Source organism: Pseudophryne corroboree, chromosome 4, assembly GCF_028390025.1.
Source record: "Pseudophryne corroboree isolate aPseCor3 chromosome 4, aPseCor3.hap2, whole genome shotgun sequence".
Taxonomy (NCBI): Eukaryota; Metazoa; Chordata; class Amphibia; order Anura; family Myobatrachidae; genus Pseudophryne; species Pseudophryne corroboree.
Window position 1 is genome coordinate 772,471,255 of NC_086447.1, and position 23,156 is coordinate 772,494,410.

Consider the following 23,156-nt stretch of genomic DNA (forward strand, 5'->3'; position numbering starts at 1 on the left):
CATTTCTCCCTCACAGTTCCGCTGGAAGGAAGCTCCCTGACTTTCCCCTGCAGTCTACACTACAGAAAAGGGTAAAAAAGAGAGGGGGGGCACAAATTTGAGGCGCAGTAAATATTACAGCAGCTATAGGGGACATAATTCAGTTAGTCCCTGCATTATATAGCGCTCTGGTGTGTGCTGGCATACTCTCTCTCTGTCTCCCCAAAGGGCTTTTGTGGGGTCCTGTCTCCTTTAAGAGCATTCCCTGTGTGTGTGTGCGGTGTGTCGGTACGGCTGTGTCGACATGTTTGATGAGGAGACTTATGTGGAGGCGGAGCAGATGCCTATAAATGTGATGTCACCCCCTGCGGGGCAGACACCTGAGTGGATGGACTTATGGAAGGAATTACGTGCAAGTGTCGACTCCTTACATAAAAAATTTGACGACATGCCAAATGCGGGACAGCCGGCTTCTCAGCTCGTGCCTGCCCAGGCAATTCAAAGGCCATCAGGGGCTCTAAAACGCCCACTACCTCAGATGGCAGACAGAGATGTCGACACGGATACTGATACCAGTGTCGACGACGATGAGTCAAATTTAATGTCCACTAGGGCCATTCGTTGCATGATTGAGGCAATGAAAGAGGTTTTACACCTTTCTGATATAAACCCAGGTACCTCAAAAAAGGGTATTATGTTTGGGGAGAAAAAACTACCAATAGTTTTTCCCCCATCTGAAGAATTAAATGAAGTGTGTGAAGAAGCGTGGGCTTTCCCTGATAAAAAATTGGTGATTTCAAAAAAATTACTAATGGCGTTCCCTTTCTCGCCAGAGGATAGGTCACGTTGGGAAACTCCCCCTAGGGTGGATAAAGCGCTCACACGTTTGTCTAAAAAGGTGGCACTACCGTCTCCGGATACGGCCGCCCTAAAGGAACCTGCTGATAGAAAGCAGGAGGCTATCCTAAAGTCTATATATACACACACTGGTGTTATACTGAGACCAGCTAATTGCTTCAGCGTGGATGTGCAGTGCTGCTGCTGCTTGGTCAGATTCCCTGTCAGAAAATATTGACACCCTGGACAGGGACACTATATTGCTAACCGTAGAGCATATAAAAGACTCAGTCTTGTACATGAGAGATGCACAGAGGGAGATCTGCCGGCTGGCATCTAGAATAAGTGCATTGTCCATTTCTGCTAGGAGAGGCTTATGGACTCGGCAGTGGACAGGGGATGCAGATTCTAAAAGGCACATGGAAGTTTTGCCTTATAAGGGTGAGGAGTTATTCGGGGATGGTCTCTCAGACCTTGTTTCCACAGCAACAGCTGGGAAGTCAGCATTTTTGCCCCATGTCCCCTCACAGCCTAAGAAAACGCCGTATTATCAGGTACAGTCCTTTCGACCCCAGAAAAACAGGCGGGGAAAAGGCGGGTCCTTTCTGTCTAGAGGCAGGGGAAGGGGAAAAAAGCTGTACCACGCAGCAGGTTCCCAGGAACAAAAGTCCTCCCCCGCTTCTTCCAAATCCGCCACATGACGGTGGGACTCCACAGGCGGAGCCAGGTACGGTGGGGGGCCGCCTCAAAAATTTCAGCGATCAGTGGGTTCGCTCACGGGTGGATCCCTGGATCCTTCAAGTAGTATCTCAGGGGTACAAACTGGAATTCGAGGCGCCTCCCCCCCGCCGTTTCCTCAAATCGGCCTTACCGACAACTCCCTCGGGCAGGGAGGCAGTACTAGAGGCAATTCACAAGCTGTATTCCCAGCAGGTGATAGTCAAAGTACCCCTACTTCAACAAGGACGGGGTTACTATTCCACACTGTTTGTGGTACCGAAACCGGACGGTTCGGTGAGACCCATTTTAAATTTGAAATCCTTGAACACATACATAAAAAGATTCAAGTTCAAGATGGAATCGCTCAGGGCGGTTATTGCAAGCCTGGACGAGGGGGATTACATGGTATCCCTGGACATCAAGGATGCTTACCTGCATGTCCCAATTTACCTTCCTCACCAGGAGTACCTCAGATTTGTGGTACAGGATTGCCATTACCAATTCCAGACACTACCGTTTGGACTGTCCACGGCACCGAGGGTGTTTACCAAGGTAATGGCAGAAATGATGATACTCCTTCGAAAAAAGGGAGTTTTAATTACCCCGTACTTGGACGATCTCCTAATAAAGGCGAGGTCCAGGGAGCAGTTACTGGTCGGAGTAGCACTATCTCGGGAAGTGCTACAACAGCATGGCTGGATTCTAAACATTCCAAAGTCACAACTGGTTCCTTCCACACGCTTACTGTTCCTGGGGATGATTCTGGACACAGAACAGAAAAAAGTGTTTCTCCCGCAGGAGAATGCCAAGGAGCTGTCATCTCTAGTCAGAGACCTCCTAAAACCAAAACTGGTATCGGTGCATCACTGCACACAAGTCCTGGGAAAAATGGTGGCTTCGTACGAAGCAATTCCATTCGGCAGGTTCCATGCAAGGACCTTCCAGTGGGACCTCTTGGACAAGTGGTCGGGATCGCATCTTCAGATGCATCAACTGATAACCCTGTCTCCAAGACCAGGGTGTCTCTACTGTGGTGGCTGCAGAGTGCTCATCTTCTAGAGGACCGCAGATTCGGCATACAGGACTGGGTCCTGGTGACCACGGATGCCAGCCTTCGGGGCTGGGGCGCAGTCACACAGGGAAGAAATTTCCAGGGACTTTGGTCAAGTCAGCAGTCGTCCCTACACATAAACATTCTGGAACTGAGGGCCATTTACAATGCCCTAAGTCAGGCAAGGCCCCTGCTTCAAAACCAGCCGGTTCTGATCCAATCAGACAACATCACGGCAGTCGCCCATGTAAACCGACAGGGCGGCACAAGAAGCAGGGTGGCGATGGCAGAAGCCACAAGGATTCTCCGATGGGCGGAAAATCACGTAATAGCACTGTCAGCAGTGTTCATTCCGGGAGTGGACAACTGGGAAGCAGACTTCCTCAGCAGACACGACCTACACCCGGGAGAGTGGGGACTTCATCCAGAAGTCTTCCTACTGTTGGTAAACCGTTGGGAAAGGCCACAGGTGGACATGATGGCGTCCCGCCTCAACAAAAAGCTAAAGAGATACTGCGCCAGGTCAAGGGACCCTCAGGCGATAGCTGTGGACGCTCTAGTGACACCGTGGGTGTACCAGTCGGTTTATGTGTTCCCTCCTCTGCCTCTCATACCAAAGGTACTGAGAATAATAAGAAGGCGAGGAGTAAGAACGATACTCGTGGTTCCGGATTGGCCAAGAAGAGCTTGGTACCCGGAACTTCAAGAAATGTTATCAGAGGACCCATGGCCTCTACCGCTCAGACAGGATCTGCTACAGCAGGGGCCCTGTCTGTTCCAAGACTTACCGCGGCTGCGTTTGACGGCATGGCGGTTGAATTCCGGATCCTAAAGGAAAAGGGCATTCCGGAGGAAGTCATTCCTACGCTGATAAAAGCCAGGAAAGAAGTAACCGCAAATCATTATCACCGCATTTGGCGAAAATATGTTGCGTGGTGTGAGGCCAGGAAGGCCCCTACAGAGGAATTTCAGCTGGGTCGTTTTCTGCACTTCCTACAGTCAGGAGTGACTATGGGCCTAAAATTGGGTTCCATTAAGGTCCAGATTTCGGCTCTGTCGATTTTCTTCCAGAAAGAACTGGCTTCACTGCCTGAAGTTCAGACTTTTGTAAAGGGAGTGCTTCATATTCAGCCCCCTTTTGTGCCTCCTGTGGCACCTTTGGATCTCAATGTGGTGTTGAGTTTCCTAAAATCACATTGGTTTGAACCACTTAAAACCATGGATCTGAAATATCTCACGTGGAAAGTGGTCATGTTATTGGCCTTGGCTTCGGCCAGGCGTGTGTCAGAATTGGCGGCTTTGTCATGTAAAAGCCCTTATCTGATTTTCCATATGGATAGGGCAGAATTGAGGACTCGTCTCCAGTTTCTCCCTAAGGTGGTATCCGCTTTTCACTTGAACCAACCTATTGTGGTGCCTGCGGCTACTAGGGACTTGGAGGATTCCAAGTTACTGGACGTAGTCAGGGCCTTGAAAATTTGTTTCCAGGACGGCTGGAGTCAGGAAAACTGACTCGCTTTTTATCCTGTATGCACCCAACAAAATAGGTGCTCCTGCTTCTAAGCAGACTATTGCTCGCTGGATTTGTAGCACAATTCAGCTGGCGCATTCTGCGGCTGGATTGCCGCATCCTAAATCAGTGAAAGCCCATTCCACGAGGAAGGTGGGCTCATCTTGGGCGGCTGCCCGAGGGGTCTCGGCTTTACAACTTTGCCGAGCTGCAACTTGGTCAGGGGCAAACACGTTTGCTAAATTCTACAAATTTGATACCCTGGCTGAGGAGGACCTTGAGTTCTCTCATTCGGTGCTGCAGAGTCATCCGCACTCTCCCGCCCATTTGGGAGCTTTGGTATAATCCCTATGGTCCTTAAGGAGTCCCCAGCATCCACTAGGACGTCAGAGAAAATAAGAATTTACTCACCGGTAATTCTATTTCTCGTAGTCCGTAGTGGATGCTGGGCGCCCATCCCAAGTGCGGATTGTCTGCAATACTTGTATATAGTTATTGCCTAACTAAAGGGTTATTGTTGAGCCATCTGTTGAGAGGCTCAGTTATATTTCATACTGTTAACTGGGTTTAATATCACGAGTTATACGGTGTGATTGGTGTGGCTGGTATGAGTCTTACCCGGGATTCAAAATCCTTCCTTATTGTGTCAGCTCTTCCGGGCACAGTATCCTAACTGAGGTCTGGAGGAGGGGCATAGAGGGAGGAGCCAGTGCACACCAGGTAGTACCAAATATTTCTTATAGTGTGCCCAGTCTCCTGCGGAGCCTGTCTATTCCCCATGGTCCTTACGATGTCCCCAGCATCCACTACGGACTACGAGAAATAGAATTACCGGTGAGTAAATTCTTATTTTTTTGTTTTTTGTCATACTTTTTGTGGTTGGAAATGGGAGCCATGATCTGCATATTATGAAGACATCCGTTTTGCGTACTTTACCAAATTGAAGCCGGAGCTACAGTAATTTATTGGGAACAAATGACATTGCTGAGACATGAGGCACCTTGTACCTCATTGTTGCTAGTAGTTCCACTTTATGTCCTTAAGTTTGATTCAGCTATCAAATTGACTGCCTCCAATGTGTTATACGACAGGTGTGCTTGAAGAGTTATGTTTTCATATCTTCATACTTATTGTCAGTGTGCCTGAGCTTCCTTGTCTGCCGGTTTAACAATGTGCTACAAATCCTTAATGCCTGTTGTAACCTAAAAATAGTTGTGTGGATTTCCTGAGAGATAATGCAGGTCTAGACTTGATTGTTTTGGCAAGTGTCAGGCAGCTGCAGTGTAGCTTTGAAATCATACTTGTACTGTTTATAATTAATTATATTTTGGCATAGAAAAACATGCCTATATTAAATGCAATAAAAGAAAATAAATGTGCAGAGTTGGACTGGCTTACCGGGGAACCGCTTCCGGGGAGAATGTTTAGAAGAACCCGGCTCTTTACACCTGCTACCTGCATCGCAGGTGATTGCAGGTGTGAGTACAGAGAACCGGTGCCTATAAACATTGTCCCGTCATAAAGGGATCGGAAGCGGTTCCCCGGTCAGCAAGTCCGATGTAATAAATGTGTATCTGTAATGTGTGTGTGTGTGTGTGTGTGTGTGTGTGTGTGTGTGAGATATATAGCCCTGATGTGCAGTATCACTGGACTCGCACACAGTATAGGGTCCAGCATTTTCAGATTTCACTCTACAGACCACATGGAATTAAATCCTGCAGTTTGAAGGTGAAAACTGCTGGCAATGTGCCAAAGAGAAAGTAACATTTGCTACTGGTCTTCGCAAGTGCTGAGGCCTCATAACATTGGTGTAATACAGGTTGAGTATCCCTTATCCAAAATGCTTGGGACCAGAAGTATTTTGGATATCGGTTTTTTCTGTATTTTGGAATAATTGCATGCCATAATGAGATATCATGGCGATGGGACCTAAGTCTAAGCACAGAATACATTTATGTTTCATATACACCTTATACACACAGCCTGAAGGTCATTTAATATAATATTTTTAATAACTTTGTGTTCATTGAGCCATCAAAAAACAAAGGTTTCACTAGCTCACTCAAAAAATTCCGTATTTCAGAATATTCCATATTTCAGAGTATTTCGGAATATTTGGATATGGGATACTCAACCTGTACTACAGATGCCTGAGATGCAGCTAATTCTGGAGGCCTTCTTTCAAGTTGTACAAAATCTGTATTTTTATTTTATCCCACTTTTCCTGCCTATTGCTCCAAATGGCAAGTACATCCATCCATCCATACATACATACATTATTAAAATGTTTCTGCAGCTATTTTCACTAGAACTATTGACTTTGCATTGTACCTAATACCTCCGTGATGTCATTGGTTCCAGGGCAACTGCTGGACTTCATTCTCATGTATATTGGTTCAGCTCACAGTATGGCTGCCTCTTGCATGCACACGACCGCTACACTTTCATACTCTGTTTGTTGTTTTGATTTTTAAATGTCAGCTTATATACTTTTTGTTACCTACAAAAACTGTTGTCCTGAGGGGCAAAGTTATGTGGTTGCCACTGCAAAAACAGAATACATATGATATCCCGGCAGACGGGATGCCGGCTCTGACTATACTGACAGCAGCATCCCGTTTGCCGTAATCCCGGCAGTGAGAACCACTCAATCATGGACCTCTTTACTGGTCACGTGAAGGCAGAGGAAGGATGGAATGTCTGCGGACAAGATAGTCATTCCAACATCTCTATGCTGTTAAATGACTGGTTACTATTGTAATCATTTGTGTGTGTAAATGTAGCATTCATGTGATTTATTCATTTTATATTAAGCAGCGCCCCACACTAACACTTGTCAAGGGTGTCAAACAATGGTGGCAAATGTTTACATGCTAGCCACTGATTTGCTTGTTAACTCCATGACCCACTGGCCTCTCATTGGAGAACTCAGGGCCTTGAATACGCTGTAGTTATCTGCTTAGCTAGTATTGTATAGAAATTAATTTGTTTGGCTCTATTTGAGGTAAGTTAGTTTGCTCGTCTGGTCTGTTCTTGCACTCGTTAACAGTCCAGGTTTTAAGGATATCCATGCTTGAGCACAAGCGACTTAACCATCTGGAGTCAATCATGGATATCCTTAAAACCTGGACTGTTATAGCAGACTTTGAGAAACTCTGTGTTACTCATTAAGGTATTAGACAATGCTTTTAATATTTATTACAAGTATTTATGGAAGAGCTCTTAAAGGCCCTAATGGTAGGATTTTCTTGTGATTGCAGTTGTTGAATGGGGCGACAACGTTCACACGATCACAGAAGATGAAGCTGTAATGTTGGTGAATCATCAAGCAACTGGAGATGTCTGCACATTAATGATGTGCTTACAGGACAAAAGCACGGTATGGTGTATCTCTCTCCCTGTGGAAACCTGTTGTGTACAGTAGACTGCAGAGGTGCTAAGTGGGGGATAAGTTGCAGCTCTTGTTCCCCAGCACAGAACACTTTGCAGTTCTTGTCTGCTAATTTAATTATTTTTAATGAAGTACCAGAAGTGTATTTCAGATTTCCATGGCCAGTGAACCACAATTGGTCTGTGTGTTTTAACTTGTCACCTGCATGCAATGGAGGCAGCCATGTTGTTGATTGTACCAATATTTGTGGCAATGCAGCCTAATATTCATTGAGAATTAGTAACGTCGTTGAGGCACTTTGTTTAATACACTATGTAGACAAAAGTGATTTAACACTGACCGCAAATAGAGGAACGAGATTTTATTAATGTCAGTACTTTGTAGGTCCACCACATGCAGTGATTACTGCAGACACTCTTCTTGGCAATCTGTCCACAAGTTTCTGGACAACAGCAGGCGTATATTTTGCCAACTGTGACGTTGAAGGTCAAGTTGGCCTAGATCGTACCCGTTGCTTCAGTTTGTCCCAGAGTTTCTCAATGGGGTTAAGATCTAGACTCTGAGCTGGCCAGTCCATCCAGGTTACTCAGTTTTCTATATACTAGTCCAGCGTCACCCTGGAAACATGACTTTGCGCAGCCTACATTGATCCCCTTTTTAAAATCTGTTAAGTCTATCTGGCAAGCCATTTAATTAGAAAATGATCTAATCAGTGCCCCTCTACCCATTTTATACCTTCACGTACACATTGCTGCCGCAGGAGCACACCATTTCACTTGCACAGGTGGGGAGGGTCCAGTCACTTTTGTCTACATAGTGTAGTCATTTTGTCCTTGTAGCATATTGAATGCCTCCCTGTAAATGAATGTTCTGTTTCGTGGTCCAGCTCACATGTCTGCCTCCACTGTATGTGTATGTCATGGCACGTTATCGCCGTAGAATGGGCATGGATGTGTGCAGTTATACCCAGTCTTTTACATGGTGAGATGTTCTAGCCACACATTTTGAAACTGCTGTTTTGTTAACTTGTTCAAAGCTACAATGCCAGGGCCCATTTTTCCTTTTTGGACAGGTGACACATCTGAATACTTCCACCCGTAATTCCCACTCTGTTGGTGGCGTGTACCCGAAGTTCACCACTGGGCCCGATGCGTAGCGAGGGGACTCTTTTTCCGGCAGACCGGATGCCTCTGTCAGGATGCTGACAGCCGGCATCCCGTCAGCCGGTATTGCATACCAGATCCATGTAACCATATGAACTTGTGCAGCGCTGTGCTCTGATAGAATCACAGCAAACAAATAACATACATGTACACAAAACAAGTGTTGGAGGTGAAGAGGATTGAGGAACGTGAGATAAAGCAGTGGCAGAACAATTGTAGCAGCTGGACAGGAACGTGTGTTCTTATGAACCTTAAGCACCATCATTGGCCAATGCCATGGGTCAAACGAGGAGAGACCGGGAAAGTTGTAAAAGCGAAACATGAACCATTCATTGTAGAGACTTTAAGACAGCCATAATTGTCCTCCACCATTCATGCTAACTAAACCTCCATGCCTCTGCCTGCGTGGGGTCTTGCTTTAATATCGTGGCCCCCGCCGGCATATTGGGGCTAATTGGATAGCCCCCGGTGAGACGGGTATCTGCGGAAATTCATACCTCCCAACTTTGTAGGTGACGGGCGGGACGCTCGTGCGACCCGAAAAAGGGGGGTGGCCTCGACATAGTGGGTGTGACGTCACGGACCTGGTTTTTAGGCATTTCGGGGGCGTGCCCAGTGCTCCCCGAGCAGCTGTGCAGCCCCTTGCTCCTCTCCCAGCATTGAATGGATGCCATGCGCGTGCGCACAGCATATATTCGCTGATCTCCCCCCCGCCCCGTAGGACACTGCGACCCGCAGGAGGTACAGCGGGACAGTGTCCGAATAGCGGTACTGTACCGCTGAAATTAGGACAGTTGGGAGGTATGGAAATTTACTGCAGGTAATTTGATACCTCCCATGCAGTTTCCCAGCCTTGTCTGTGCAGTATACGGTTCTGTATTAGTAATTTCAATGCTTGCAATATTGCAAGGTACCAATACTTGCACGTAAATCTATAGCAAGTATCTGTTTCCTTATGTGTGTGTAGTATTACATAATATTGGGCTTTTGCCATGTAAATGATTTCCACTTTATAAATACGGGCAGACTTTCACAAAGTTCCGCACAGCCTGCAACTCGCAAGCTATTCAGTTTCACCCCATGTGTTTCTTGTTTATGCTTGTTAAACACTTACAGAAATACATTTGTTCCTTATAAGCCATAGTGTGATGACTATAGATGTATAGATCCTGATATCACTGCTGGTTTGGAAGGGTTTTACTGCTGCTGGTGATATACAGTATGCCGGTTCAGATCCCATGGTCCTTTAGGTTGCAGGGTCAATGTAGGTCATGGATTCAGGAGGACTACAAAAACACAAATTTTAGGTGCTATGGTCCAGTGTAATGGGGGACTCCAGAATGAATTGTAGCAAAAGCTAACAGATTTCTGAAATTGTGTCCTAAATTTTCATGTTTGCAATGCAGATCTAAACTGAATGTGTTTGTAAAAATTATTTCCCTTTTATTGTAGGTGGTTCGGCAAATGATGTGGCTAATGGACCATATATTCCAATATACAAATTTCGGTATAGTGTCCCGTGTACACGGAGACTTTTTTATCCGGCAGGTAAGGGCCAATTTATTGTGCCACTGTATTTTTGTTTTGTTTAATAAGAAATCATGGTGTGGTATAATAGACAGTGTCTAGTTAGCCAGTCAGTAGATAGACACCACATGTTAGATGGTCAAAAGGTCGACAGGGTCAAACGTTCGACATGAAAAAAGTAGACCGTACAAAAGGTAGACAGGGTTAAAAGGTCGACATGAAAATGGTAGACACAAAATAGGTAGACACCTTTTTTTTTTTTTCCCTTTCATTTTTTGTGGATAGTTTTGTCATCTGGGACCCCTAATTGTAGAAAGGCATCCCCTCGCGGAGCTCGCATTGCTTGCCACAAGGTTTGTAACCAACTCTATATTCTGACATGGATAGAGAAGGTATAAAAAAAGTCCAAAAACATGATAAAAAAAAAACACTGTTAACCTTTTTCATGTCGATGTTTTGACCCTGTCGACCTAATGTCTATCTAACATATGGTGTCTGTCAATTAACTGTCTAACTAGACACAGTCTGTCTATCATCCAGATACCAATTATTAGAGATTGGGGTTATAAATTCAGGAAGAAATCTCTCCAACAGTGCCCCAGTCCTTGCTACAAACTCCCAACATGAAGACTGAGTTTGTAAAACGCATCAAGTGTTGTCTTCCTGTGGGTCACTCTAGACCAGTGGTTCCCAAACGCGATCTTCAAGGCACCATAGCAGTCTAGGTTTTAAGGATATCCATACTTGTGCACAAATGGTATAATCAAACTGACTGAGGTACTAATTAGTAACCTGTGCTGTAGGGATCGATCCACTATAGTGGACATTATTTATGGTGCAACTTGGTGGACATCAGTATGTTTGGACCTCTCAATCTACATAATGCTTGTAAGATGTTCTTAAGTGCACACCTATTCAGTAAAGAGGAGAGTTATATTTACAACCATTCTGCAAACCATTCTCCTCTTTACGTGTTTGGCACATTTTGCCGTTGTAATATGACCTTGCATGTTCCCAGGACTAACTACAGCACAGTGCAGGATGAATTACCTATATGGGAATTTACAAATGCAAAATGAATGGAGTAGATTTTGAATATTGTATTGCTGGATTGTCCCACCTCTGAGAAATGATCTGTACTGCAATGTCACAGCAATTTTGCACCATTCTATGGGGCTAATTCAGACCTGATCACGAGGAAATCGCTGTGCAGGGGTGCGATTGCATGTGCAGAGAGCTGTACAAATAGAAGTTTGTGCAGTCTCTGCATAGCCCAGGACTTGCTCAACCGCTGCGATCATCGGGGCCGGAGCGGACGTCCGAATCCCTCCTTCCTAACGGCTGGATCCTCCTGCGTTTTTCCGGACACTCCTCTAAAACGAGACAAAGATTAGATATCTTATGCGCCCAACATTTGATAGGATAAAACGGATACTTAATCATTTGAAAGTTCTCGTGTAGCAAGTCCAAAAGGTTCTCCTTTATCCCTCCTTTAGGTTAGAAGACCCAAGTTTTTTCCTCCAAACGAATGCTGTAGATGGTAACAGGGGAAGGCAAAAAACAAACAGAAAAAATCCAATGTGTAGTACAGTCTTTCCCACAGTCAGAAATATATATCAATTCGGGAAGATCGGGATCCTTAGAAGTAAATTCCCACTCCGTGTATGGTCTATGTTAGGGGACCACCTAAATCAACGTGATGATGTATACTAATTTGTGCTCACTTTGTAAGCTTACATAAAACACGTATTCTCATGCACATAAAGGTATCTTTTTCCTTGTTATTTACTTCTCACAGTCAGTTCCCATGTACTACCCAAATGGTCAGAAAGAGTTTCAGCTTACACGTAGCTTATTATTATTATTATTATTTTCTCTATCGTCCTAAGTGGATGCTGGGGTTCCTGAAAGGACCATGGGGAATAGCGGCTCCGCAGGAGACAGGGCACAAAAAAGTAAAGCTTTTACCAGATCAGGTGGTGTGCACTGGCTCCTCCCCCTATGACCCTCCTCCAGACTCCAGTTAGATTTTGTGCCCGAACGAGAAGGGTGCAATCTAGGTGGCTCTCCTAAAGAGCTGCTTAGAGAAAGTTTAGCTTAGGTTTTTTACTTTACAGTGAGTCCTGCTGGCAACAGGATCACTGCAACGAGGGACTTAGGGGAGAAGTAGTGAACTCACCTGCGTGCAGAGTGGATTTGCTGCTTGGCTACTGGACACTAGCTCCAGAGGGACGATCACAGGTACAGCCTGGATGGTCACCGGAGCCGCGCCGCCGGCCCCCTTGCAGACGCTGAAGAGAGAAGAGGTCCAAAATCGGCGGCTGAAGACTCCTGAGTCTTCATAAAGGTAGCGCACAGCACTGCAGCTGTGCGCCATTTTCCTCTCAGCACACTTCACACAACAGTCACTGAGGGTGCAGAGCGCTGGGGGGGGCGCTCTGAGAGGCAAATAAAAACCTTATTAGAGGCAAAAAATACCTCACATATAGCCCACAGAGGCTATATGGAGATATTTAACCCCTGCCTAACTTCAAAAATAGCGGGAGACGAGCCCGCCGTAAAAGGGGCGGGGCCTATCTCCTCAGCACACAGCGCCATTTTCTCTCACAGAAAAGCTGGAGAGAAGGCTCCCAGGCTCTCCCCTGCACTGCACTACAGAAACAGGGTTAAAACAGAGAGGGGGGGCACTGATTTTGGCGATATTGTATATATATAAAAGATGCTATAAGGGAGAAACACTTATATAAGGTTGTCCCTATATAATTATAGCGTTTTTGGTGTGTGCTGGCAGACTCTCCCTCTGTCTCCCCAAAGGGCTAGTGGGTCCTGTCCTCTGTCAGAGCATTCCCGGTGTGTGTGCTGTGTGTCGGCACGTGTGTGTCGACATGTATGAGGACGATGTTGGTGAGGAGGCGGAGAAATTGCCTGTAATGGTGATGTCACTCTCTAGGGAGTCGACACCGGAATGGATGGCTTATTTAGAGAATTACGTGAGAATGTCAACACGCTGCAAGGTCGGTTGACGACATGAGACGGCCGACAATCTATTAGGACCGGTCCAGGCGTCTCAGAAACACCGTCAGGGGTTTTTAAAAACGCCCATTTACCTCAGTCGGTCGACACAGACACAGACACGGACACTGAATACAGTGTCGACGGTGAATAAACAAACGTATTTCTCATTAGGGCCACACGTTAAGGGCAATGAAGGAGGTGTTACGTGTTTCTGATACTACAAGTACCACAAGAAAGGGTATTATGTGGGAGTGGAAAAAACTACCTGTAGTTTTTCCTGAATCAGATAAAATAAAATGAAGTGTGTGATGATGCGTAGGGTTACCCCGATAGCAAATATTGGCGTTATACCCTTTCCCGCCAGAAATTAGGGTACGTTGGGAAACACCCCTTAGGGTGATAAGGCGCTCACACGCTTATCAAGTGGCGTTACCGTCTCCAGATACGGCCGCCCTCAAGGAGCCAGCTGATAGGAAGCTGGAAAAATATCCTAAAAAGTATATACACACATACGGTGGTTATACTGCGACCAGCGATCGCCATCAGCCTGGAGATGCAGTGCTGGGTTGGCTTGGTCGGATTCCCTGACTGAAAATATTTTATTCATGTAGAGCATTTAATAGGATGCATTCTATATATATGTATGTGAGATGCACAGAGGGATATTTGCTCTCTGGCATCAAGATAAGTGCGTTGTCCATATCTCCCAGAAGATGTCAGGGACACGACAGTGGTCAGGTGATACAGATCCCATACGGCAGATGGAAGTATTGCTGTATAAAGGGAAGGAGTTATTTGGGGGTCGGTCCATCGGACCTGGGGACCACAGCAACAGCTGGGAAATCCAACCTTTTTTACCCCAAGTTACATCTCAGCTAAAAAAGACACCGTCTTTTCAGCCTCAATCTTTCCTTTCCCATGAGGGCATGCAGGCAAAAGGCCAGTCATATCTGCCCAGACATAGAGGTAAGGGAAGTAGACTGCAGCAGGCAGCCCTTTCCCAGGAAAAGAAGCCCTCCACCGCGTCTGCCAAGTCCTCAGCATGACGCTGGGGCCGTGCAAGCGGACTCAAGGTGGGGGGGTAGTCTCAAGAGTCTCAGGGCGCAGTGGGATCACTCGCAAGTTGACCCCTAGATCGTACAAGTATTATCCCAGGGGTAAAGATTGGAGAGTCGAGACATCTTCTCCTCGCAGGTTCCTGAAGTCTGCTTTACCAACGGCTCCCTCCGACAGGGAGGCAGCATTGGAAACAATTCACAAGCTGTATATCCAGCAGGTGATAATCAAAGTACCCCTCCTACGACAAGGAAAAGGGTATTATTTTTCCACACTATATTGTGGTACTGAAGCCAGACGGCTTGGTGACACATAGTCTAAATCTAAAATGTTTTGAACACTTACATAAAAGGTTCAAATCGAGATAAAGTCACTCAGAGCAGTGATAGCGAACCGGAAAAAAGGGGACTATATGGTGTCCCTGGACATCAAGGATTACCTCCATGTCCAAATTTTGTCCTTCTCATCAAGGGTACCTCTGGTTCGTGGTACAGAACTGTCAATATCAGTTTCAGACGATGCCGTTTGAATTATCCACGGCACCCCGGGCCTTTTTACCAAGGTAATGGCCGAAAAGATGTTTCTTCAAAGAAAAAAGGCATCTAAATTATCCCTTACTTGCACGACCTAAAAAGGGCAAGTTCCAGAGAACAGTTGGAGGTCGGAAGAGCACTATCTAAAGTAGTTCTTCGACGGCACGACTGGATTCTAAATATTCCAAGAATCGCAGCTGTTTTCCGACGATACGTCTGCTGTTCCTAGGGATGATTCTGGACACGGTTCAGAAAAAGGTTTTTCTTCCCGAGGAAAAAGCCAAGGAGTTATCCGACCTGTCAGGAACCTCCTAAAACCAGGAAAGGTGTCTGTACATCAATGCACAAGAGTCCTGGGAAAAATGGTGGCTTTTTACGAAGCAATTCCATTCGGCAGATTCCATGCAAGAATTTTCCAAAGGGATCTGTTGGACAAATGGTCAGGGTCGCATCCTCAGATGCACCTGCGAATAACCCTGTCGCCAAGGACAAGGGTATATCTTCTGTGGTGGTTGCAAAAGGCTCATCTATTGGAGGGCCGCAGATTCGGCATACAGGATTTGATCCTGGTGACCACGGACGCCAGCCTGAGAGGTTGGGGAGCAGTCACACAAGGAAGAAACTTCCAGGGGGTATGGACGAACCTGGAAAAGTCTCTTCACATAAACATTCTGGTACTAAGAGCAATCTAAAATGCTCTAAGCCAGGCGGAACCACTCCTGCAAGGAAAACCGGTGTTGATTCAGTCGGACAACATCACGGCGGTCGCCCATGTAAACAGACAGGGCGGCACAAGAAGCAGGAGTGCAATGGCAGAAGCTGCCAAGATTCTTCGCTGGGCGGAGAATCACGTAATAGCACTGTCAGCAGTGTTCTTCCCGGGCGTGGACAACTGGGAAGCAGACTTCCTCAGCAGACACGATATTCACTCGGGAGAGGGGGGTCTTCATCCAGAAGTCTTCCACATGCTAATAAACTGTTGGGAAAGACCAATGGTAGACATGATGGCGTCTCGCCTCAACAAGAAACTGGACAAGTATTGCGCCAGGTCAAGAGATCCACAGGCAATAGCTGTGGACGCACTGGTAACACCTTGGGTGTACAAATCAGTATATGTGTTTCCTCCTCTGCCTCTCATACCAAAGGTATTGAAGATTATACGGTGAGGAGGAGTAAGAACAATACTAGTGGCTCCGGATTGGCCAAGAAGGACTTGGTACCCGGAACTTCAAGAGTTGGTCACGGACGACCCGTGCCCTCTACTTCTGAGAAGGGACCTGCTACAACAGGGTCCCTGTCTCTTTCAAGACTTACCGCGGCTGCGTTTGACGGCATGGCGGTTGAACGCCAGATCCTAAAAGGGAAAGGCATTCCAGAAGAAGTCATTCCTACCTTGATTAAGGCAAGGAAGGAAGTCACCGCGAAACATTATCACCGCATTTGGCGAAAATATGTCGCGTGGTGCGAGGATCGGAGTGTTCCGACGGAGGAATTTCAACTGGGTCGTTTCCTACATTTCCTACAATCAGGATTGTCTATGGGTCTCAAATTGAGATCTATTAAGGTTCAAATTTCGGCCCTGTCAATATTCTTCCAAAAAGAATTGGCCTCAGTTCCTGAGGTACAGACTTTTGTTAAAGGAGTACTGCATATACAGCCTCCTGTGGTGCCTCCGGTGGCACCGTGGGATCTAAATGTAGTTTTAGATTTCCTCAAATCCCATTGGTTTGAACCATTGAAAAAGGTGGATTTTAAATATCTCACATGGAAAGTGACTATGTTACTGGCCCTGGCTTCCGCCAGGAGAGTATCTAAATTGGCGGCTTTATCTTATAAAAGCCCTTATCTAATCTTCCATTCGGATAGGGCAGAACTGAGGACTCGTCCGCATTTTCTCCCTAAGGTGGTATCAGCGTTTCACCTGAACCAACCTATTGTGGTGCCTGCGGCCACTGGCGACTTGGAGGACTCCAAGTTGTTGGACGTTGTCAGAGCCTTAAAAATATACATTTCAAGGACGGCTGAAGTCAGAAAATCTGACTCGCTGTTGATACTATATGCACCCAACAAGTTGGGTGCCCCTGCTTCTAAGCAGACGATTGCTCGTTGGATTTGTAACACAATTCAACTTGCTCATTCTGTGGCAGGCCTGCCACAGCCTAAATCTGTTAAGGCCCATTCCACAAGGAAGGTGGGCTCATCTTGGGCGGCTGCCCGAGGGGTCTCGGCATTACAATTCTGTCGAGCAGCTACGTGGTCGGGGGAAAACACGTTTGTAAAATTCTACAAATTTGATACCCTGGCAAAAGAGGACTTGGAATTCTCTCATTCGGTGCTGCAGAGTCATCCGCACTCTCCCGCCCGTTTGGGAGCTTTGGTATAATCCCCATGGTCCTTTCAGGAACCCCAGCATCCACTTAGGACGATAGAGAAAATAAGAATTTACTTACCGATAATTCTATTTCTCGGAGTCCGTAGTGGATGCTGGGCGCCCATCCCAAGTGCGGATTATCTGCAATACTGTACATAGTTATTGTTAACAAATTCGGGTTATATTGTTAAGGAGCCATCTTTAAGAGGCTCTTTCTGTTATCATACTGTTAACTGGGTTTAGATCACAAGTTGTACGGTGTGATTGGTGTGGCTGGTATGAGTCTTACCCGGGATTCAAATTGCCTCCCTTATTGTGTACGCTCGTCCGGGCACAGTACCTAACTGGAGTCTGGAGGAGGGTCATAGGGGGAGGAGCCAGTGCACACCACCTGATCTGGTAAAAGCTTTACTTTTTTGTGCCCTGTCTCCTGCGGAGCCGCTATTCCCCATGGTCCTTTCAGGAACCCCAGCATCCACTACGGACTCCGAGAAATAGAATTATCGGTAAGTAAATTCTTATTATTATCCTTTATTTATATGGTGCCACAAGGGTTCCGCAGCGCCCGATTACAGAGTACAAATGCACATAAAAAATAGGAAAACAGTGACTTACAGTTGAATACAATATAGGACAAGTACAGGGCAGCTAAGCATAACTACACCAGTAAACATAGAGATAAGTTCCAGGTGGTCAAAAAACTGTGGGATCTGGGCGGTTGAGGATTATTAAAGTAAGAAAAGTATAAGCACATGAGGGAAGAGGGCCCTACTCGTGAGAGCTTACATTCTAAGCTTACTTGTAACAAGTAGATGTAATCATATAGCAGTTTCTTTGGTCGTTTTCACACAGAAGGGATGGCGTTTTCACGAGGTCCCGTCCATGGATGTTAAAAGAAACATGAAAAAATACGAAAGCAATGTGTCGATAATCCTTATCTCTAGATTGTCACGTGGGGGTAGGATAATCTATACCCTCTCCCGCAGGGCGGAAACTACTTTCTTTAGGGATCACCAACAAAAGTGCTGGAATGGATTAATGCTCACAATGATGTGTCGATCATTTTAGACGTCGACCTTTTCTCATGTCGATTATTTGACCACGTCGACCTTTCTCAGGTTGACCTTTTCATGCGTTGACCTTTTGACCCTGTCGACCTTTGTAATGTAGATCTGGTCCACACCCGTTTAAGTTGCACTGTACACTTGTTTTATATCCTGTGTGCAGATCTTGCTGGCTCCCTGTCACACACTGGCAGACAATAGGACACTGCTTGAAGGGCAGCAGCAGCCTCTCAGGACTGACTCCCACAAGCAGCCTCGGTCAGTTGCCACCCACAAACGCCCTCTTCCTGTCAATCACCTTGCGTTCGCCCGTGCGATGGCTTTGTTCGCACCATCTTGTTGCTGCGCACCGACGCACCTGCGCATTGCGGTGCATGCGCAGTTCAGACCCGTTCGCCCGCTGTGGGAAAATGCGCAGCAGCGATCGGGTCTGAATTAGGCCCTATGTCCCAACCTCCTGGCCTGAAACTAGGGGGTTGTTTGCTAAATGAATACATTTACTGATATGCCCATGAAGGACATTAGGGTTGTAATAGCTGATCCAAATACAAGGCTGAAAGCTAGTTACAAACTTGAAAATGGCTATCTGTACTAATTACTGTACTTATGGTTAGATGTCCGTTTCAAAGGTAAAGAGCACTTTGTAGTAAATGTTATATCTGTAATATCTGGGGCATAGCCAGATTAAGGGGGGGATGCAGGGCTTACTGTACCCCGGGCCCCACTTTGTCATGGGGGCCCCTGGCCAGAGCACACTGACATCACTAGCTTTCCCTTTTAAGCAGCAGCAGAACCAGCAAGCAGAATGTGAGCAGGACAGTATGCATTATACTTGCCTACCTGACCCTCTCCATGAGGGAGAAAATGCTCTGTTCCTGGACTTTCCTGGTAATGTATGATTGCCATCACCTGTAATGAGCTAGTTAGCTAGTTAATTGATAAGAAAGGTGATTCACCACAGGTGATGGCAATCATACATTACCAGGAAAGTCCAGGAACAGAGCATTTTCTCCCTCATGGAGAGGGTCAGGTAGGTAAGTATGGTATGCATGCAGGCAGAGACACAGGGATATCATGTTTCATGAGCTACCGAAGGAGCTTTCTGACCAGATGACAGAGAGGAGGCTGGAGAGAGCTGTAAGTGACACAGGGATCCCAGCTTCTCCTTCATGCCTGGGTGTCTGAGTCCTGGGTAAACTGTTATGCAACTAAACCAATTGGGTCTAGAGATAGACACACACAGAGAGTCCTCCCGAGTCCTGTCCCAGTGTGTAAGTAGTACAGAGGCTGCTGCTATAAAATAATTATATTTTTCTATGTGTATTTTAAGGTTAAGTTGTCTTTGTTCCACTACAAGAAAAGTTTATAAAATGGTTATCTTTCAATTAGGTGGAGCTTTAAACAGTACCCAGGCATTAATAAACTATCAGTTAAAACAAATATACATCATTGGTTTAAATTTAATATACACATTAAATATTAAATTGTGCATACCTGCCACCATGACCCATTCCAGGAGGGACAAAATTCTCTCTACCTAGACTTACTTCCTAATTTATGATTGCAATCACCTGTGTTAAAATACCTTTCTTGTCAATTAAATAGTTCAACACAGGTGACGGCAATCATATATTTAGTGGGAAGTCCAGGTAGAGAGCATTTTGTCCCTTCTAGAATGGGACATGTTGGGAGGTATGCAGTTTAATATACATCCCCCACCTTCCATCGGGCCCCCCTGTCTTAAGTGGCCCAGGGCACCCCCAAGGCTTAATCCGGCCTGATCTGGGGCAATATAAAATAGGATTTTTTACTTTTTCTATTTTGTCAAACACGACCAAGACCTAACTGTGAATTCTAGGCTCCATTAACGTCTGCGTAAATGCTTTTATTTCAGATAACTTTGTTTCTTAAGGTAAGGCAGTGATGAACCATTACCAAATGAGGGGAACTGTATTCAGTAATTGTGTTTCAAGGTCAAGTGGGAATAGTAGAGTCTGATCAGGGCACAATTACCTCTACAGCTGGCAGTGTAAAAGCAGCAGGCAATATTCTTTTAAAAATGTGTTGTGTGATTTTCCTCTTATTTTGGAATTAAACAAAGGTCAGCTGAGAGATACGTTGTTACAGTGGTGCAGGTAGCATCTGTCCATACTTTCTATCCATAGAACCAGAGAGTGCATGTGCTTGTTTAGCCAATGTATGAAAACGCACACTAAGGAGAACTCACCCAGACCTGTAACTCATGTAGAGGGATGTATCAAACCTTCTAAAGAGGACAAGTCTAGCTGTTACCCATAGCAACCAGACAGCGCTTTAGCTCAAACAGCTCTACACTGCTTTTGTACAAGCACCAACTGTTGTCTGGGGTTGGGGCTGGGAGGCCGTCGCTCGGGTTCCCGGCAGTCAGTATATCAACCCCTGCGTTCACCACAGGTGCTGTTCCCACTCTATGGGTGTCGTGGACACCCACGAGTGGGAATAGTCCCTGTGGGTCAGCATTCTGTCTGCCAACATTTTGATTTGTTCGGGATCCTGGCGTCAGCATGGTGACCGCCAGGATCCGGATGCACCGGTCACATGACCGCATCCTGTTGTCTGTGCCCATCCTCTCGGGTAGATTGATGGCAGCATGAAATCTGTTCTCAGAGCTTGAAAAATGGGACAGATAATTAGTTTACATAGGGCAGTAATGAAAGCCTTCTGAAACAGATGACATTTTTTTATTTTATTTTTTCCCTCAAACCTTTTTCACACCTGCCATATTTGGAATATGGTACTCCAAAAAGTAATCTTGAAAATTAGACAGTTTGCAATATTTTAAAAGCTATGGATGGGTAACTTTGGTGATTTATTGATCATGTCTAGAGTTCTTTTAGACGTCTATTGGTAATTAGTCCAGCGTACTTGGGTTTTCCAATTTTTTTGTATTTTTTTTTTGTGAATGGTTTTGCTTTAGATTAGCTGGTGCATATTCATGATTTAACTAAATGTAAAGGTTAATGATAATAAGTGTTCAAAATCTAATCTTTATTTTGTACCACAGGGCAAAGCTCATCGTGACCAGCAGCTGATCCTTCTGAAGGACCACCTAGAAAAATATTACAGGAGTCGAGATCGAAAGTGGATCATTTTATTTCCAGAGGGTGGTTTTCTCAGGAAACGAAGGGAAACAAGCCAGTTATATGCCAAGAAAAATAACTTGCCGTTTCTTACTCATGTTACCCTTCCCAGACTGGGAGCTACAGAAGTTATCTTGAAGACCTTGCTGGCCCAGCAAGAGAATGGAACGCCGGCAGGAGGGTATTCAGGTTTAGCGGGTAAGAGAGGAGCGTCAAGTGTGATGACCTGTACATTACACTGACGTAATGGTTGGTGTGTCCTGGCTTTTATTTTTTTATCTGTCTCCACTAACCCCTGCTCTCCTCCCCAACCCTTTCTCCAACTCTTTCTCACCACTTCTTCATTTCCCGTCAAGACTGTCAATCTCTGTCACCACCCCCTCACTCTCTCCTGTGATAACTGACACTGGTGGGAGGGGTAAAAGGTTTGTCCCAGCTGTTGTTGCATTTCAGTTTGAGGACATCATTTTTATTAGCAGTCCATTTTATTATACACTGATGCAATGTTGGATTCTTATTTTACATTGATCGAAGATGCAAAGTAGTCATGCTGAGGCTGATGTTTGGCTATCAGAGGAATATGAAATATTTCAAGGTTCAATTCTTCATTTAAGGAGATGTCTGACAAAGGTCCTCTCCAGCTGCTGAATTTTGTCCTATTCACATGAAGTAGGCCATAAATTTTGTCCTATTCCCATGACGTAGGCCAGGAATAAGCATCCGTCATTGCCTCTTCATTAACTTCTGGTGTCTGAGTTTGATTTCTATGGCATTTCAAATGAGTTTTCCATCATCTTATATTCTTTATTGGCTTGAATTTGCCCGCCTGGAACACTTAGTACCACAATACGAAAAACCATAGAAATATAGAAAGGAAATGCAGTGTCCTATTAAAAACTTGAAAAGTGAGTGTTTTTTGTTTTTCTTTAATCTTAAATATTAATTGCGCTAGTATGCGACACAAAGCTGCTTCCTGTATACATTGAGGAGAGCACTACAGAACGGCATGGTGTGCTAGTGCAAAGGAACTAATGATCTAAATACAGTTACAAAAAGTGTCTACTAGCCATGAAATTAAGGCGGCCGGCTGAAGGAGGACAAAGGTGGACATTTTATTTCAATGAGAGACCGGACACACTCCGATGGAAATTTGTGATTTCTGCATATTTTAGAAATAGTTGTTTGTGTAACTGTTCCTACGGGTATGCTATAGGAGATCTACAATGTCTAGGTTGATGGTCATTAAGTTGACCACGTGCATTAGGTCGACACTGGCAAAAAGTCGACATCAAAGGTCGACACTGGAAAATGTCGACACAGAAAATGGTTGACACACAGAAGGATGACAACAGGGTTTTTGTGTAGTTTTCACAGTCTGAGCACAGAGAACCCCAATTAGTGTGCCATGTCCCTTTGTATGGCGAGTGAAGCGGATAGGTACTTTTCCCATCCGTGCTCCATATGGATGGGGTAAAGTATGAAAACGGTGTACAAAATACAAAAAAAGTAAAAGGTTGTGTCGACCATTGCCACATCAACCTTTTGTACCTGCTGACCTTTTCCAGTGTTGACCTTTCATAGGTCGACCATTTTGTCCGTTTTGAAAATATGGGGTTGACCTCCTAGACATTGTCTGTCTATACATTGGAACCCGTTCCTACTGGGAGTTGATATGAGTTCTAAAAATAAAAAAGGAAGGTTCCAGTGAAACACCCAAACTAGCAAGGCAAGGAATCCTTCAATTTGCTGTGGCAGTGCCCCCTGGTGGCAGAATGAGGGTTGCATTGTACTGCTTGTCTTCAATGTGCAAGAATTGTAAG

At 45.4% G+C, this 23,156-nt stretch overlaps 1 protein-coding gene across 2 annotated transcripts in view; it reads left to right on the forward strand.

Moving 5' to 3' along the window:
* LPGAT1 (lysophosphatidylglycerol acyltransferase 1) overlaps positions 1 to 23,156 on the forward strand; it is a 301,292-nt gene that overhangs the window by 251,690 nt on the left and 26,446 nt on the right. For both annotated transcript variants that reach the window (XM_063918251.1, XM_063918252.1), the window contains 3 exons: positions 7,358 to 7,476; positions 10,104 to 10,199; positions 21,261 to 21,534. In XM_063918251.1, coding sequence (XP_063774321.1) covers positions 7,358 to 7,476; positions 10,104 to 10,199; positions 21,261 to 21,534 — 489 coding nt within the window. The remainder of the gene's footprint in view (positions 1 to 7,357; positions 7,477 to 10,103; positions 10,200 to 21,260; positions 21,535 to 23,156) is intronic.